Here is an 18,468-nt window from a genome sequence, read left to right as displayed (position 1 = left end):
CTGCACCTGTATTCCCACCATCATTCTTCCTCTGGTATTCCCGCCATCATTCTGCACCTGGTAATCCCACCATCATTCTGCACCTGGTATTCACACCATCATTCTGCACCTGTATTCCCACCATTATTCTGCATCTAGTATTCCCGCCATCATTCTTCATCTGGTATTCCCGCCATCATTCTTCATCTGGTATTCCCGCCATCATTCTGCACCTGGTATTCCCACCATCATTCTACACCTGGTATTCCCACCATCATTCTTCATCTAGTATTCCCACTATCATTCTGAACCTGGTATTCCCACCATCATTCTGCACCTGGTATTCCTACCATCATTCTGCATCTGGTATTCCCGCCATCATTCTGCACCTGGTATTTCCACCATCATTCTGCATCTGGTATTCCCGCCATCATTCTGCACCTGCCATCCGCCATCATTCTGTACCTGGTATTCCTTCTATCATTCTGCACCTGGTATTCCTTCTATCATTCTTCACCTGGTATTCCCACCATCCTTCTTCACCTCATATTCCCACCATTATTCTGCACCTGGTGTTCCCACCATCATTCTACATCTGGTATTCCCACCATCATTTTGTACCTTATATTCCCACAATTCTTCACAACTTTACACAAAGTTTTCAAATTAACTTATCAGTTTTATAATCTGTTACATGTTTTATATTCCATTAAATATGTTCTTTTTCGAATTTCAGATTGTATTGAATTTCAGGTGCACGCAGGTTTCCGTAGCGACGAGCGTCCTCGTTGCAGGATTGAAGGCAGACATACAATCTCCCAGGAATCTACAGTGACACTTCTTAAAGAGTAAAATAAAGAAGGAATAGCACCGTGGAGTGTGCAATTAAACTTTTTCTCTTAATTTATTAAAGGTGATACTGTAGGTCTTGTGAGATAATGCCATGAAGTGTACTTATGTTTTCAATTGGTGCTAAAATTGGAGATGATCTGAAATATTAAAATTTAAAAAATTGCTAATTAAAATTATTTTCTTTTTGAAGGTGAAATTGTAAATTAAAGTATAAAAGCTAATTTCTTGTCTATGGGTCTTAGTCAGATCTCAGCTCAAATTTGTTTGGAAAATGGGCAAAACCATGTGCACTGCAGGTGGAGCAGATGTAACATGTATAGAGAGAGTTAGATTTGTGTGTTATTTTGTTTCTGTGCAGGGTAAATACTGGCTGCATTATTTTTACACTGCAACTTAGATTTCAGTTTCAGCACACCCCACCCAAATTTAACTCTCTTTGCCCCACCTGCAGTGCACATGGTTTTGCCCATGTTCCAAACAAATTTGTACTGAGCTCAGATCTGAATAAGGCCCTGTGGGAGAAAATGACTCCAATAGGTGCATGGCTGCACACATTTACTAATGGTTCTAAAAATGAAAAGTGGGGATGTTGCACTTACAATGGTAAGTCGGGCTGGTATGATATTTCTAAGTTCCATAGGTAAAGTTCCAAAATACCACCCCCTTATCTCCCAATCACTCTTTGTACCCAAATACATATAACCATGCCCAAATGTTTACCAAACACTATGACAATAGGATGAGTCACTTTTCTATTCACATTGAGTATCTAATTGTAATATTCAGGTGGGTAAATGTATTATAGCGGCATTGGATTGTGTCCCTATAGCTCTTGCTGCTTTGCCTCTTTACTGAAGCAGAAAGCACTGGTACTGAGGTGAATTAATATCTCAATTGCCAGAGAAGGGGAGTAAAATCTCCCATCCGGTGATGCCCGTTAGCCTCCAGCAGCGCATCAGCCTAAATTTACACCCCTTGAAGGGTGCACATGGGTATATCGCACAAACATCATGAGCCCTCACGCCCAGCCTATAGCCCAGCAGCCACAGCCTTGTCTGTGAATGAGGCAATGACACCTGCAGGTGTCAGAACAGTTATTGCTACCGACCGTTCATACATTAGACATCACATCGGTGGCTATTTTGTTTTCCCAAAAAGTTTTTATTGACAGGCAGTACAGAATGAAAAACAGTAAATGCGATTGCTTACAGATATCCGAAACATATGAATATAGAAAATCAGAATGTCATAACCACACAAAATATACAAATTGTAGAGAAGACAAAACATAAACAATCAAACACACAAAGTTTTTAATGATTCCAGGGGTACTAGCAGGGCGCCCAGTTTTCGCAGCGAGCCCCGCGAGGGGATGCAGAATACATGTAAAGTAATCCCCGGGGCTCGCTGCGCTCACCTCGCTTCGGGATCACCATCGACTTCACACTGACGTGGATAGTGGGGGTATGAAAAGGCCGGGAGGACGCGTTCCACCGCCCCTCGCCACGCTTCGGGGTGGCATGGATAGTGGGGGGTGACTAATACCTCATTGTATGTCATACAAGTGTATAGCTAATGGCATGGCATCACACCCTAGATTTTGCAGGAGGTGCGTTGCGATGCAATGCGATCCCCTGGGGCCAACAGAGCAGTGAATAAATTACATTAAAAAAATCACATCGCACGGCACTAAAATGGCCGATGCGATTTTAGTACGGAGAATAGCCCTGTACGCTTACAGCGTACTGGGCGCCCTGCTAGGAAACAAGGACCATTCCAGGTTATACCAAGAGGTAAGAGAGAAACATTTATTAAGGGCCGCTTTTGTAGGGATTAGTGGCTATCTTAAAGATAGGAGTGCCAATAATGACAATGGCGCAAAGCCCTCCTTTCATACAGCACACATTGCCATGGTAATACATGGGGGAGAACGGCTGCCAGCACACTATACCACATACCACTACTTCCCTGTATTGTCTCATAATACATTTACCCCATGGTTCCAGAATCAGAGCAACCAATATGCCCATTTACCTCCACCTCATCAACCATTTACACATTCGTCCCCTACTCAGCCTTTGAACTTTCCCCCATTTAGCACTATTATGCCAATATTCTCCAACAATCCATTAATCATGGTTCTATATACAGTATATTGACTCACTTACTGTAGTTCAACTTCACAGGGTTATCACAGAAATGTATCCACTACTTTCCCTGACACCTGCAGCTGTGCACAAGGGCGGGAATTAGCATGTGCGGGGTGGTGTTTACCTGATCGCAGCCCAGCAATCAGGTCTGAATAAGGCCCATAGAACATTTGCATATATACAACCATATGAACATGTTCACAAGTCTATGGGATATTGCCAAAAGTCACCATGTGCTGAAGCCACATCAATATTCTTGTATTAAAAAACGTACACATCTGTGCTACAAATTACAGTTTGCAATACAAACCAGGACAAATGTTTTAGAACATAGAAGCCATCGTAAATATTTATGAGCCGTGCAAATTTGAAATAAATTATGTATGCTATTTATTAACTATTTATTAACCATAAGCCTGCCACTTTACATACAGCTTAGCCATCTTACTCTCCCCTCTCTTTCACCATTCATATTTGACATTCCACATGCGGTCCATGTGATCAAACCTACAAGTTGCCACCCGAAAAACATAAAAAACTCATGTTGACCATTGCCACGTCAACTGCTTGCATGTGTCCACCTTTAGTCTATGATGACTGTATCCATGTCGACCATATGGTGTTAACATATTTGTGTGGTGGTTCAACAGCTGCTTTGTCTTTCTCAACTAACCAAACACATTAGCGCTGCTCAAGGTAAAGGTTTAGGCACTAGCAGGGTGGGTTAGGCTTAGGCTGCAAGCAAGTAGGGGTTGAGGGTTATCTCACTTTAGGTGAATCGGACAGAGAAATTGGCCCAAATCCTATCGGGGGTCGGACGGGCTGCACATGAGATAAATTGTGCAGAATCAGATACGGTCCGTGTAGGTGTTTGCAGACCTGTCCCCCCCCAATCTGACAGAATAGATGCTGTGCGCATGCATCTATTCGTGTCCGAAAACGGGGCTGCGGCTTAATTTGCCTAAGCCGCGCCCTTTTTTGCATACACCACGCCCCCTTTTTGCCGCGCGAGTGTCCCTATTCTCTCATTCACAAAGTTGGGAGTTATGTGATTGGCTGGATGTTTATCTCTCTTTATCACCCTCGCATTTATCTCTTGTTAAGGCTTAATACATCTGCCCCTTTGCTTGCTACCAATAATGTCCTATTTGTCTTGCTGAAAATATCAATTCTGGCTTTATAGAGAAGGTCTACCGGGATTATAAACAGTAAATAATAAAATGCAGTATGCAGATGAACCAGGCATATTATTCAGCTCAAACCCTTAGGTACATAGTAATCCCAAATATTGTATTTACTTTCTCTTTAAATCTTTGGCTCAGCCTTCTGTTATCAGTGCATCAGCCGGGAATCATTTCATGTGTTTCCTGGCCTTAGATTTCCCAGGCTCAGCCATGTAATGTGGAGGCTGAACTGAGATGTGCGGCACACCACCAGAAAATCTGAAGCAAGAGAATGCTTCAGATAATGAGATGCAGAATTCTCTTTTAGAAAGCTCATATAAAAAATAGAATGAACAATGTCTGTATATGCAGTCCTCCTAGATGGTTATACATAGAGGAGTATATACATATACTGCCTATAACTTTTATTTGTGATGAAAGAAACACAGAATTTGACATCAGATAAACACTTGGCCCAGGTCTGGGTCATTGCAGGACCCATATTAGGTCGACATGCATTGGGTCGACCACAGACGGTCGCCATGGCTCAGTTTGACACATGATATAGGTTGACTTGGCAAAGGAAGGAAAATCGATACAAGCATAAGATTGACAATGGTTTGGCCGACAGTCAAAAAGGCAACATAAGTTTTTCACATTTTTGTTCCGAGTGGCGACATGGATGGTAAGGCATGAAATACCGCCTGTCGACACATGTTGGCCTGAAAAAAAAAATCACACGAGAAACTCATTTCGACCTTTTGACTGTCGACCTAGCCATTGTTGACCTAATGTTTGTGTCGACCTCCAACCCTGTGGCCCTTAGCCATGTCAACCTAGTTTATGTGTCGACGTAAGCCATGTTGACCTTCAGTGGTCAACCCAATGCATGTCAACCTAATGACCATATTCCTTTGGCCCATCTAGTCTTCCATATAGCCATTTAACCTGCCAGTATCATTTTGGAATGTGGAAAGAAACCAGAGTACCCACAGGAAGGTATACGGTCCATAGGTCGACACATATGAGGTTGACATGCATTGGGTCGACAACTAAAGGTAACATTTGCCACATGAAATAGGTCAACAGGGTTGGAAGGTCGACAAGCATTAGGTCGACAATGGCTAGATCCACAGTGAAAAGGTCAACATGGGTTTTTAAATGTATGCTTCTAGCCGATGTGCCGAAAGGCGGTATTCCATGCCCTACCATCCACCAGGAATAGTGTGGCGCGGGGACGTGGTACACTTTGACGGTGTCTATGTTGACCATGTCGACATCCGGGACAAAAAAAAGGTGAACAACCCATGTCAACCTTTTGATTGTCGACCTTCCAACCATGTTCACCTTATTCAGGTTGACCTATTTCCTGTGTCAACTTAAGCCATGTCAGACTTCAGTGGTCGACACAATGCATGTCGACCTAGTATTTGTCGACCCATACCCTGCAGGAATCCCATGCTGGTACGGGGAGAATATACAAACTCCATACAAGGTAGGAATCAAACTTAACCTATAGCTCTTTAGCCGCGTACACATGGGGCGATTCTAGCCAGAATCTCTGGGCATATGCCCTCACACCTCCCAACATGACCCTCTCCAGGATGGACACAATGCTCTGTTTCTGGACTTCTCTGTTCATTTTGGATTACCTCTACCTGTTTTAAACAGGTTAATTGCTCAGAAATGCATTTCACCACACGTCATGGTAATCCTAAATTAAGAGGGAAGTCTAGGAGCAGAGCATTGTGTCCCTCCTGGAGAGGGTCATGTTGGGCGGTATGCATATGGTCACTGAGCGACCATATCCCCGTGTGTACAGGGCGACTGTGGCTGGGAGCGTGCTCTTGTGACCAGCCCTGCAATGGTCGCAGGAGCATACTCCTGCAACCAGCGGCTTCCCGGCGACCAGTGGCTTCCCCCAGCAGTGTCTCGTTTTCATCGGAACACCCAGAAATTTGGCACTGAGCAATATATTGCTCAGCGACCAATTGCTCTGTGTGTACGGAGCATTTGTGTAACTGAAGCCTGCTGTTTGGTCAAATGGTTTTGCTGTGGACTGTGTAAAGTTTGGGAAGGAAGCCAGTACAAAAAGCTTGTCAATCAAATGTCTAGGGACTCTCATTACTGTGAGAAGAAAAAATAGATGTTTTACATATAGCAAAAGCATCAGGTGACATAAGATCAGAGAGCGCCTGTATGTAGCATTCATCCAGCCCAAACAATGCTATTCTGCAGCTTTCTTGTTAAACTGGTTTGCAATCATGAACTACATTTCTGCTTAAGCTGCATACACTCTGGCTGATATATTGGTCGATCAGCATCATGGGGCTTTCGGCCAGTGTGTACCAGCATTATGAGAGCAGTGTCATTCACAGACATATGGCATCAGCTGTGCTACACAGCCGATGGCAGATATATCTTAAGCTGTGTACACACGTGGTGCGATATGGGCCGAAATCGCTGGAAATATGGTCGCTGGCGACCATATTGCCAGTGATGGTAGTGTGCCCCGGCGATAAATCGCAGGTGCACGCTCCCGTTTTCAGCCCCTTTCTAATCGCTGGTCGCAGGAGCTTGCTGATTACCTCTGCGGCACCGCCGGCAGAGGTTACCTTTCATCAGCGACCATCTCTGGTCGCTGATGAAAAGGAGAAACTGAGCAATATATCTCCCCCATGTGTACGCACCTTAAGATCATGGTTGCCTACCTGACCCTCTCTATACCTGAAGGAGAGGGTCAAGTAGGCAACCATGATACAAATTTATACAAAGTAGCACTTTTATTTATGTTGCCACGTCTTTTTCCCACAGTGTTTCACAAAATCACTTTGTCTAAAATAATGTGTTTAATGGATGGAAATTTCTCGGGCTGAGCTGTGCTGCAGAATGGGGCTCTCCCGAGAAATTTGCGTGCATGCCACTGTAAATAAAGGGTGCGCCAGTGGTGACTTCAGCGGTGAACCACTGGTGCACCATCATCCCCCCTGTCGCTGATCCCCCTTTTGCCGATCCTCTCCATCACTGCCCCCAGCTCGGGGAGGATCAGGACCACACAGGGAGGATCGGGGCCTCCCGAGCGGCTCCGAACTTCTCCAAGTGGCCACAAACAGCCAAAGCCGACAGCAGCAGCCCCAGGAGAGCAGGAGCTGCTGCAGAAGGCAGCGGCTGGCCCTTCTGTGGTAAGTATTTCTGGGGCAGGACAAACCGGGAGGCAGGACAAACTATGAAGCGGGCTCGATTTTCAGGATCCCCCCGGCCATTTCGGGAGCATATGCAAGTTTGACATAAAGCTATCTTACATCTGTGGGCTACATGCATAAGCAGCCAATATTTACCCTGCTAAGAGACAATATACAGTAAATGCATTTGCTCCCTTTACACAGCAACATGGTTAGCTCCAGACACATGAATTACTTGCTTTACTGAATCTGGAACAATGGTTGTGTGGGGATGTAGCTTTGTAGGTGCTGGGTTTTCTATTGTGTTATTAAGATAAAACATTAGTAATATTAAGTGTGGATTGCCTGTAATGGATGGTGGCTTACTTTGTGATGCTGCTGCAGTGATCCCAGATGATATAATAGGGCTAGCTTGAAGCGTTCCCAGATTTGCAATTTTTCTATCTGTGTGCATGCAGCTGCATCTGCAATCTGTGCTAAGTAAGGCCCTATATTCAGTATTGCTAACCGGGCATTTGATTCAGAGGTGGGAATTAAATAAATAATGCCCCATACATACAAGTCGACTTAGCATCTGCAGTAAAGCACAGCTCGCTCAGCACGTAGCGATGCACCAGCGATGTGTGCTGAGCGATCTGTCAGACAGTATTTTCCATGAGAACACTGATCCCGGAGCGATAGTGATGCACGGGGCCACACATTGCTATCGCTATGGCCCCTACACACAGAGAGATGTAGGGACATTTTCTCTGCGATATAGTGAGACCACTTAGAGAATGCCCGGGGATCGCTACGTGTGTAGGCCCCAATACTGTTATTTTCTCTTTCTTACTTTATTCTCATCTCAGAATCAGACGCTGAATCACTAATGGACTCACTAGTAAGATGATTAAAGCACATGCAGAGACTGTCCGGTCCACAGGACAACCTGCATTAAAGTTGGTGGATGTTTTAATGGTAATGGCCATTTCCTAGGCTTAAAGCAGGGGTAGGAAACCTTTTTTGTGCAAAGGGCCGTTTGTATGGGGAAAAAATCCTTTGGGGGGCCATATGTAAAGATTTCTCTTACAAATTGTCCTGCTGCAGCCGTCCCACGCTCCGGCAGCTGCCACTGAATAGGACTGACAGTCTCTGGCACCTGTTGATTAAGAGGAAGCTCATGAGAACTACCAACCTCTCGTGAGAATTCCCCTGTACTTGACTCCCGGCAAAGACACCGGGCGGGTTGGCGGGCCAATCAGACCGACTACGGGGGCCGCATACGGCCCCCGGGCCTGAGGTTCCCCACCCCTGGCTTAAAGGATGTAGCCTGGAATTACAGATCACATTTGTGTGGGCATTCGTCTATTCTTTGGCAAATACACAAATTACCAGGTCAAGGTGGCAGTGTCTGGATTTGTAAAGTTTGCACCCTCCTGGAAGCAGCTGGTGGACGCTACCTATTTTGGAGGAGAGAGGGGGGAGTCGTTTGGGAAAACAAATAATTGTGTTAAGTTGATTATGAGAGTATTGATCTATGGCTCTGGTTGGAAACCAAAAAAAAAAAAAAAACAATATTGTTGAACACTGTATATGTTGTGGTTATTTCAGAAAAATAATATATTTCAATTTATTTAAAATTATTTTATTACAAATAATTCAATTTAAACAAGGGAGATATGCATTGTTTACCGATCAGTAACAGCATAAGGTGCACTGTTGTTAAATCTTGGCAATGAGGCGCTGTAGAATGTGATACCTCCCAACATTCTGAATAGGAGAAGACTTATGCTCCTTAAAAGGGGGCGTGGCTTAACAGCAATGTTTTCCAACCTCTGTGCTGTGGTACACTAGTGTGCCTTGAGCTGTTCTCAAGTGTGCCATAAGAGCAAGAGATGGTCACACTAGTTTTCAGCCAACAGTTGTTTCATGGAATCTTTCTGCTACATTCCTGTCTCTGAATCTTGGGCATATAAGACCACCCATTTCTGACATCAGAGGGTCCAGATCTGGACCTAGAACCTCCTCCTCTTGTCATCTGCTAATCATCATTGTTTGGAAGTGGCTGTTGTTTTTGTTTCCTGTGTTACCAGTGTGATTGTTTTTATCCCTATGGGGCAGTGTTCGCGAAAACCACCCAAAAAAGTGGGTCCCGGGGACCCTTCACTTCTAAAAATTGGGGTCCTACCGGACCTTTTCTGGGTCCTAACGGAATAAAGCCTCCTCTCCCCTTCTCCCCAGCATGGCACATGTGGGTTGGGGGGGTAAGTATCAATTGGCCCACTTGCATAAAGGTACATGTATACTAGAAACTATATAAACCTGAAAACAGCGTAAACCTGAAAACAGGGACAGTGCGCGCCAAAGGCTGGCGCTAAAAATTTAGGGCATGTTTTTTTTTGGGAAAGTGGTGTGGTCACATAGTAGTACACATTATAGCACACACCGTAATGCCCAGTACACATTATAGAACACACTGTTGGCCCACTCGCATAAAGGTACATGTATACTAGAAACTATATAAACCTGAAAACAGGGACAGTGCGCGCCGAAGGCGCGCGCTAAAAATTTAGGGCATGTTTTTTTTGGGAAAGTGGTGTGGTCACATAGTAGTACACATTATAGCACACACCGTTATGCCCAGTACACATTATAGAACACACCGTAATGCCCAGTACACATTATAGCACACACCGTAATGCCCAGTACACATTATAGCACACACCGTTGGCCCACTCGCATAAAGATACAAGTATACTAGAAACTATATAAAGCCGAAAACACGGACAGTGCGCGCCGCTAAAAATTTATATTACATTATAGCACACACCGTAATGCCCAGTACACATTATAGCACACACCATAATGCCCAGTACACATTATAGCACACAGTTATGCCCAGTACACATTATAGCACACACAATTATGCCCAGTACACATTACAGCACACACAGTTATGCCCAGTACACATTATAGCACACACCGATATGCCCAGTATGTATCATAGCACACAATGTAATGCCCAGTATGTATTATAGCAAATAAGTGCTGCTTACCTACATGCTTGTTGCCAGGGGTTACATGCTCCTTGCAGGGGTTACATGCTGCTTGCAGGGGTTACATGCTGGTTGGCGCAGGGGGGTTATTCTGGTTGCCAGGGGGGGTTATTCTGGTTGCCAGGGGGGGTTATTCTGGTTGCCACGGGGGTGGGGGTTATTCTGGTTGCCACAAGGGTGGGGGCGCATTTGTTGCTCGCTGCCGGGGGGGGGGGGCTGGTAAAGCTGATGAAAGAGTAGGTGAGCGGGCTGTCTGCGAGGCGGGGGGACTGGATGTGGCTGGAAGAGCTGAAACGCTGCTTTGCGTTGAGCAGCGTGTCAGCTCTTCCAGCCACATCCAGTCCCCCACTGGGCTGACAGCCCGCTCACCTCTTATGCCGAGAGTGGCTGTCAGTTGTTACAGCCATCCCGTCCCCCGCTCTCAGCAGCAGAATGAACGGGGGGCGGCAGAAGGATACACAGACACTGACCGCGGTGAACCTGCTCTCACAAAATATGTCAAGGCGCGCGGCTTTAGTAACTGCAGGGCGCGCACTTGCAATGATTGGCTGCCGGGCGGCCACTGTGTAATAATTGGGTCCCGGCGCTGCCGCTGCTGTGATTGGCTAACGGAGGCTCACAGGCGCAGCTCAGCGCGTCCTCGGGGACCCCTTCAGTTTGAAAAACTGAGTCCCCGGTGGCCGTTTTAGGGTAAAATACGCGCTATAGCGCGTATTTGCGAACCCTGATGGGGGCCTTGGCAATTTTAAAAACTTGTTTGGTGTGCCACAAAATAGGTTGAAAATTACTGCCTCACAGGAATGCTGCAGGCTTAAGTCAATGTGGCGGCATGTCCAGCAATCTGTGAGCTACTGGCATGCCCTCAGTCCCTTTGTCTGCCGTGTATAGACGCCATGCACATGCACGATGTGTCTATTCAAAGCTACTCTGCTAAAACAGAGCAGCGAATTACAGGAGGTCTCTAATCTTCCCCACCGCTGGATGCAGGCTGTGGGTGGAAGAGTCCAAAAAATGTGACTCTGATGTACTGTACTTTGATATACATAAATCCGAGGTTTGTCAGCAAGATCCTTTTATATTCATCAATATATTAACTGTGAGAATTATCATCAATGATCAAAAGCAGACCGTAGAACTATAATAAGAATACAGATAGAGCCATCCTCATCTAGCCCTTTAATAGGATTAAGTGAGCCAGAGCTATTGGACTAATCCTATAGTAATCCCCTACTGTATTGTTTAATGTATTGTATTGCAGCTGAGAACAATAGACCTTGGTGAGCCATGGCATACCATAGCTATCCAGAGATGGCTAGTTGAAGAAGGCTTCATTTGTACATGTATCTAATAATGCCTCCTATATGGAATTTTACTTGAATTACTTTTTTTGTTGTTGTTGCTGACTTTCTCCTGTGACACAATTACTTCATTATGCAACACTATTGATTTATGTAGTATTTCATTATTCTGTCATACAGTATGTGTAGTGTGTGTAATTCTCTGCCAAATTTATTTTGTTCTAGAAAAATGACCCCCCCTTTCAGCTGAAACTCCCACCTAAAGCTGTCCGTCCTGAAAAGGAAGTGGATCCAGAATATGAAGAAAAAATGGTAAGCAGTGTTACCCGGATAATAGATGGTTAAATGTGTCTCAGATTAAATGCTTTAAAGGAACACAATAGCAGGAAGCACAAATTTTACTGACAGGATGTTACAAGGAAAGTTAGTGAGAGAGTGAGTGAGTGAGGAAATTGTCAGTGCCCATTCTTTCTCAAACACCCTATGTTCCTTTATATCAGCTCTGTCAGACACTTTCGTTAAGACTCTGGATGAGAAGTTTGTACTCCAAAATAAAACGGCTGCAATGTTAAGTTACAAATAAGCAATAATGTTATATACAGATGATTAAGATATCCATTACACAACTATGCCATTGTGATAATATAAAAATATATGAGGTCAATACAATGAAATAACAAGAGAGACCGCTCAGCACACATCGCTGGTGCAGCACTCTGTGCTGAGCGATCTGTGCTTAACTTAACTGTGCTCAGCCAACTTCTCTCATTGCCCCATGTGTAAGGGGCATAACCTTTAAGTACGGTACATGCTATATAATATAGAATCATTTTGTATGGCATGTTCAGCAACCACATTGAAGTTTCATAAACTAACTGCAGAACAAGTTAATGTGGGATGTTCTAAGACTGGAACATATCCTATATAAAGTAATACTAATTCTGCCCCTCACCTCTATAAGGGAGATTCAATTGTTTTGGTGGTAACAAAACAACCTCGCCAGTGAGTGCAATCTCCTTATGTCACTGTTTATCACTAGCCTTCTTGTGTTATCCTGGGCAGAGGTCTAATTTTACGCTGTGGATGTCAGCACTTTACTTCTGGTTACAAAACAAGTGAAGTGTTGCTCCATTCAGAGGGGCACATACAGTAGCTAACTACACCTCTATAAGGTGAAGGACATACACTGACCACTAGAGGCCACTTGCGGGAACAAATTACTCCTCTGTGTGCTAAAAGATGTCATAACAGAAAGTGAAAGCAATTTTTGCATAGACACTGATCTGTTTCAAACTTCCTGGATATGGAGAGAGTGAGCTGTGAAGACAGGGATTGGAAAATAAACACTGGGTATACTGAGCAAGCACTAAGGGAGGTATACAATTATCTGTGGTATTTTAACACTTCTAATGGATCCCGTGTGGGCTATCCAATTAGCCTGGATAGTCGGCACTTAAAGGGGATTGGCATGCAAAGTATAGAGATGGAGCCAGGCCCATCTAGCCTGCTGTTGGTGTGCCATTCTCAGCAATGGACGCACAAGCTTGTGAGACGCTTCCACGTGCACCGGCGTGCCAGCCGCCAGGAATGTAACTCTGGCGCACCCGATGAGCGTGGCTCCATCTATAATCTGCGATAACACATAGGTTCCGGTAAGTTATCCTGGATCTCATCTGTTATCAGGCCTTCATTTGATAGCCCATAATGACCATCGGGCAAAAATGATCGCGGCTAATAGGATACTCCCCTAATAGTATGTATTCCAGCTAGAAAAGAGATCTAGGGGGGAAATTTAATAGGATGAGAGATTCCGAAAGTGAGAGATTTGGGAAGAAATCTCCGTGTTTTTAAAGCGGCAATCATTTACACTGCAAAACCAGTTTGATTGTGAAGTGTAAATGATTGGCGCTTGGAGGCTGGAGATTTCTTACCAAATCTCTCACTTTCTGAGTCTCTCATCCTATTAAATTTCAACCCTAATGTCACAAACAGATAGACAACATAATTATGTTTTAAATGCTTTACTGATATCTGAATACACCTCACTTTTTTTTTCTTGTATCCTTAAAAGAGTTCAGAATTGGAGTAGACAGGAAGTTACTTGTAGTGTTACAGTTTATTTCCTGTCCTGCCAGGGGCTGCAGATAGTGTAACTTGTGTGCTATTTATATAACCAGGAGTTGGTATGACAGTCCTCATTGTGGTCATTGTCAGGACAGCTGTCCCTGTCCATTTATGTTTGATTTTGCATTGATAATAGATTAGTATATTTAAAAAAACTCAATGCTGTGATCCTAAACTATTTTACTGAGGCTAATAATGACAGCCCTGAACATGTATGACTTAAATGGGCAGCTATATAAACTGACACGATCGGCCACTAAACTGGGCAAAATGCAGCACTGTGCTGGCAGGGTTTGTGCTGCCTGTTGACTGAGCTACCTACAGTATTTGCATTAGCATTATTACACGCATTGAAACTGCAGCTTGTACACATGTATTGTATACATGCTAAAAAGTCTATTGTATACATTCCACAAAGACCATTTTCCTTAACTAAAGACTCAATGCTGAATGTTTCAAGCTGTGAATTATCTAAATGATAGAATACATTTATAAATTATATACTTGGGATGTCTATGTATCATGAGATACATGCAAAGTTTGCTAATATACAAATTTTTAAAATCATTTATTGATAGGGGCAAATCTGCAGCATTAAAGGTTAATGTATAACTTTTAGTTTTTTAGTCATTGGGTCAAGATTTATATAAATCCTCATCCTATATATCCTTAGAATGTTTTGAAGCCTACATATGAAATAGTTACTTATGATGCAGTTTAGTAAAATGATGTGATATTATTGTCCCTGGTGCTTGGTGTGTTGCTGCCCCCTGGTGGTTCAATAAAGTGTTGTTTACTGAGGAAGACCAGACAAACTCTGGGAGAATATACAAGCTCCCATTTACTATTTATTACCAGTTATTTATATCGGGCACACGTATTCCGCAGAGCATTACAGACCATGTCATTTTGTGTTGTTTCTAGTTGCAGACTTTGCACCTGGATAGAATAGAGTAGATGCATTTTTTATGCTTTGTAAGTAAAGTTCCAAGTGTTAATTATCCAATTATAATATTGGTGTAGTTGAAAGAGTATACTGTAGGTAAAGTGCTTCTTCCTGTACTGCAGTGCAACAATTATTGCTTGGGACTTCTACTTATAGGGCTGGTTCCAGGGCCGTTGTAAGGCTTCTCAGCACCCTAGGCAAAACTCCAGCCTACTGCCGCCCCCAAACCCCCCCCCCCCCATACTGCCACCAATAACCATTTTCCAACCCCTTAGTGAATACTTGATTAACATTCTCGAATAGCAGGGAGCCTCCCAAAATTGAGTGGTCCTCCCAGCCCCCAGGTAGGTGGGCAAGACTCTTGCTTTCTCTGGAGGCCCCCAGCACCCTCCCCTTTGCCACCCACAACAGAGTACAGGAAGAGAGGGCAGCAAAATAGGGAAGTATGCCTCAAGAGAAAGTATGGAGGTGAGGTCGTAGAGGTTCCACAGCAACCGCCAGTATAACAAGGATCCTCACAGACATCCTTGATTTTTTGATAGGAAGACTTGGTGGTGCCCCCTAGATCCTGGCGCCCTAGGCAGCTGCCTAAAGCTGCCTAGTGGTAGAGCCGGCCCTGGCTGGTTCAGAGACGCATGGAATTCGGACATATCAGTGGCCATATTGAGCGCTTGAAAATAAATATAGATCCCTAGTCACATTCAGAGTCAGCAACATTTATGCAGCCGAACTGCCCCTATACAGTTTCTTGTGAGAGCAGCCTTAATCATCTTTGAATGCGTACTTACACCCATTAAGTCCCAAGTGGAGCTTTGGCTAAGATAGGTATGCTTCATATTAGAAGATACAATTACAACAAAATTTACATCAGTCCCTATGTATACTGGCTGAGTTCCATGTAGAATCTTATCTGCCATTAGATAATAACCCTTTAAATGGCAACTGAATTTGTCAAAATTGGTGTAAAAAATTGCCAAGCAAACCTTTTTATTCATCATAATGACCTTTTATTTTTAACTTATATATACAACATTTTTTATTTGAACTTACATAACAAATATGAGCGATGCTGGCATTTTTAGACAATATCTTGCACACCTCTCAGAGATGTTAGCACTAAAAGGGTTAAGCTGATGCTACATTATAGATCTTGAGTTGGTTGCTATTGTTTTCTTAATAAATGCTGACATGCATAAAATATTTTAAATTGTTCCTTTGATGATTAAAATAAAGCAAAAGTATTATCTATTTATATTTTGTGTTCTAGAAAACAGACTGTTCAAAAAGATTTGAATTCCTCCTGAAGCAGACAGAACTGTTTGCACATTTCATACAGCCTGCTTCACAGAAGTCTCCAACTTCTCCCCTCAAAGTGAAATTAGGACGCCCCAGGATAAAGAAAGATGAAAAACAGACTTTGTTATCAGCTGGAGAGTATGTAAATTACTTTTGAGATCCATTTATTTATTTATTTATTTATTTACAGTATCTTATATAGCTCAGCATATTCCATTGCGTTTTACAATTGGAAACAACAGTGATTAAACAAGCTGGGTAGATACAAACCGACTTGGAGGTAGGTGGGCCCTGCTCGCAAGCTTACAATCTATAGGAATAATAGGAGGGATCCATAAGGATAGAATTCCATAGCATGGCAGTCCCATCAGATTACAAGACAGTTCTGATGGGATGCAAATAGAAATAAATTCTTCTGGTGGTTGTGTGGGGGTTCCTGAGTATGATAGGCAAGCCTGAAGAGGTGAGTTTTCAGGGAACCCTTGAAAGTTTGGAGGCTAGAGGAGCGTCCTAATGTGCATGGGAGTTCATTCTATAGGGTGTGTGCTGCCCGACAAAAATCCTGCAAGTGTAAGTGGGAGCGAGTAATGAGTGTGGATGAGAGACGCAGATCTTGTGCAGAGCAGAGAGGTTGGGTGGGGATATATTTTGAGATAAGCGAAGAGATATAAGTCGGTGTAGTCAGAGTAATATAACAGAATTAAGTATATTACTATATAAGTAAATTATTGGTACCCTTGGGCTTCTGTAGCTCTCCGCTTTATTATTATTATTATTATTATTATTATTATTATTGCTGCTACTACTATTGTTGCTCTACTACTACTGATGCTGCTACTGCTATTAATATACTTCTGCTACTACTATTACTACTGCTACACCACTACTGCTACTACTACTCCAACTGCTACTACTATTTCTACTACTATACCACTACTGCTACTACTACTACTACTACTACTACTACTCCAGCTGCTACTACTATTTATACTACTATACCACTACTACTACTACTACTACTACTACTACTACACCACCACTACTACTACTACTACTACTACACCACCACCACTACTGCTACTACTACTCCAGCTGCTACTACTATTTATACTACTATACCACTACTACTACTACTACTACTACACTACTACTACTACTACTACTACTACTACTACTACTACTACTACACCACCACTACTGCTACTACTACTACTCCAGCTGCTACTACTATTTATACTACTATACCACCACTACTACTACTACTACTACTAATACTACTACACCACTACTACTACTACTGCTACTACTACTACACCACCACTACTGCTACTACTACTCCAGCTGCTACTACTATTGCTACTACTATACCACTACTTCTACTACTACTAGCATTTATTCTAGCACCCTTCACCTTTCAAACTCCATGCAGTTCCTAGGGTGCTAGAATGAACACTTATACTACTTGTACTACTACTATCATTTCTACTACTACTACTGCTACTACATTACTACTACTACTGCTATAACTTTTACTATGGCTAATACTATACTGCTGCTGCTGCTACTACCCCTACTACTACTGCTGCTGCCACTACTACTGCTGCAACAACTACTACTGCTACTTCTACCACCACTATTACTGCTACTACTACTACTGTTGCTTCTGCCACTACTACTAATACTGCTGCTGATGCTACAACTACTACTACTACTACTACTACTACTACTACTACTATTATTATTACTACTAGGTTATGCATCTTGGGAGACATAACCAGTGTGCTAGTTCTAATCTAAGCGGGGTGGCATTGGGTAAATCAGAATTGGATAAGGATCTGGGAGTCCAAATTGACAACAAACTGGGTTGTAGAGCTTAGTGTAGTGTAGCTGCAAAAAAAGCCAACAGGGTACTTATTAGCCTGTATACAAAAGGGGCATTGAGGCTAGGGACACAAATGTAATTATGCCACTTTACAAGGCACTGGTTAAATCTAGAATTTGGAGTGCAATTCTGGGCTCCACAGTACAAAAAGGACACCATAGAACTGGAAATAGTCCAGAGAAGAGCAACCAAGCAACCAAGCTAATAAAAGGGTTGGGAATTTAAGATATGAAGACAGACTAAATAAATTGGGATTTTTTATGCTGGAAAAGACGTTTAAGGGGAGACATGCTTAACATGCTGCCCGGCTGCTCCATTGCCAGCTGTGTGGCTCTGTGCAGCGTGACGTGGTGAGAGGTCACGCTTCGCAGTCCACCGGCCGCACCCCCGCACTCCCGAACTGCACTACTACCGGCTGCAAGTAGGGAATTTAAATCCGTAATCTCCCGGGATTGAAAAAAATGCCCCAGGATTGGCATCCCTTATTTGATTCATAAAAATCATTGATCACAGTCTTTTGGTTTGATTTGTTAGTTGATTAGTCTGTTTATATACTGGTAC

The 18,468-nt window shown here is 43.2% G+C and overlaps 1 protein-coding gene across 2 annotated transcripts in view; it reads left to right on the top strand.

Annotated features, from left to right (window-relative positions):
- SMARCA1 (SNF2 related chromatin remodeling ATPase 1) overlaps positions 1–18,468 on the top strand; it is a 157,321-nt gene that overhangs the window by 774 nt on the left and 138,079 nt on the right. Inside the window, exons 2-4 of one of the 2 annotated variants that reach the window (XM_083159338.1) lie at positions 716–892; positions 11,885–11,971; positions 15,997–16,163. In XM_083159338.1, coding sequence (XP_083015464.1) covers positions 11,969–11,971; positions 15,997–16,163 — 170 coding nt within the window. In that variant the 5' untranslated portion in view covers positions 716–892; positions 11,885–11,968. The remainder of the gene's footprint in view (positions 1–715; positions 893–11,884; positions 11,972–15,996; positions 16,164–18,468) is intronic. The other variant, XM_083159337.1, reaches the window with a different exon arrangement.

Source organism: Crinia signifera, chromosome 9, assembly GCF_055691185.1.
Source record: "Crinia signifera chromosome 9, ASM5569118v1, whole genome shotgun sequence".
NCBI lineage: Eukaryota > Metazoa > Chordata > Amphibia > Anura > Myobatrachidae > Crinia > Crinia signifera.
This window is presented reverse-complemented; position numbering and strand designations above follow the sequence as displayed.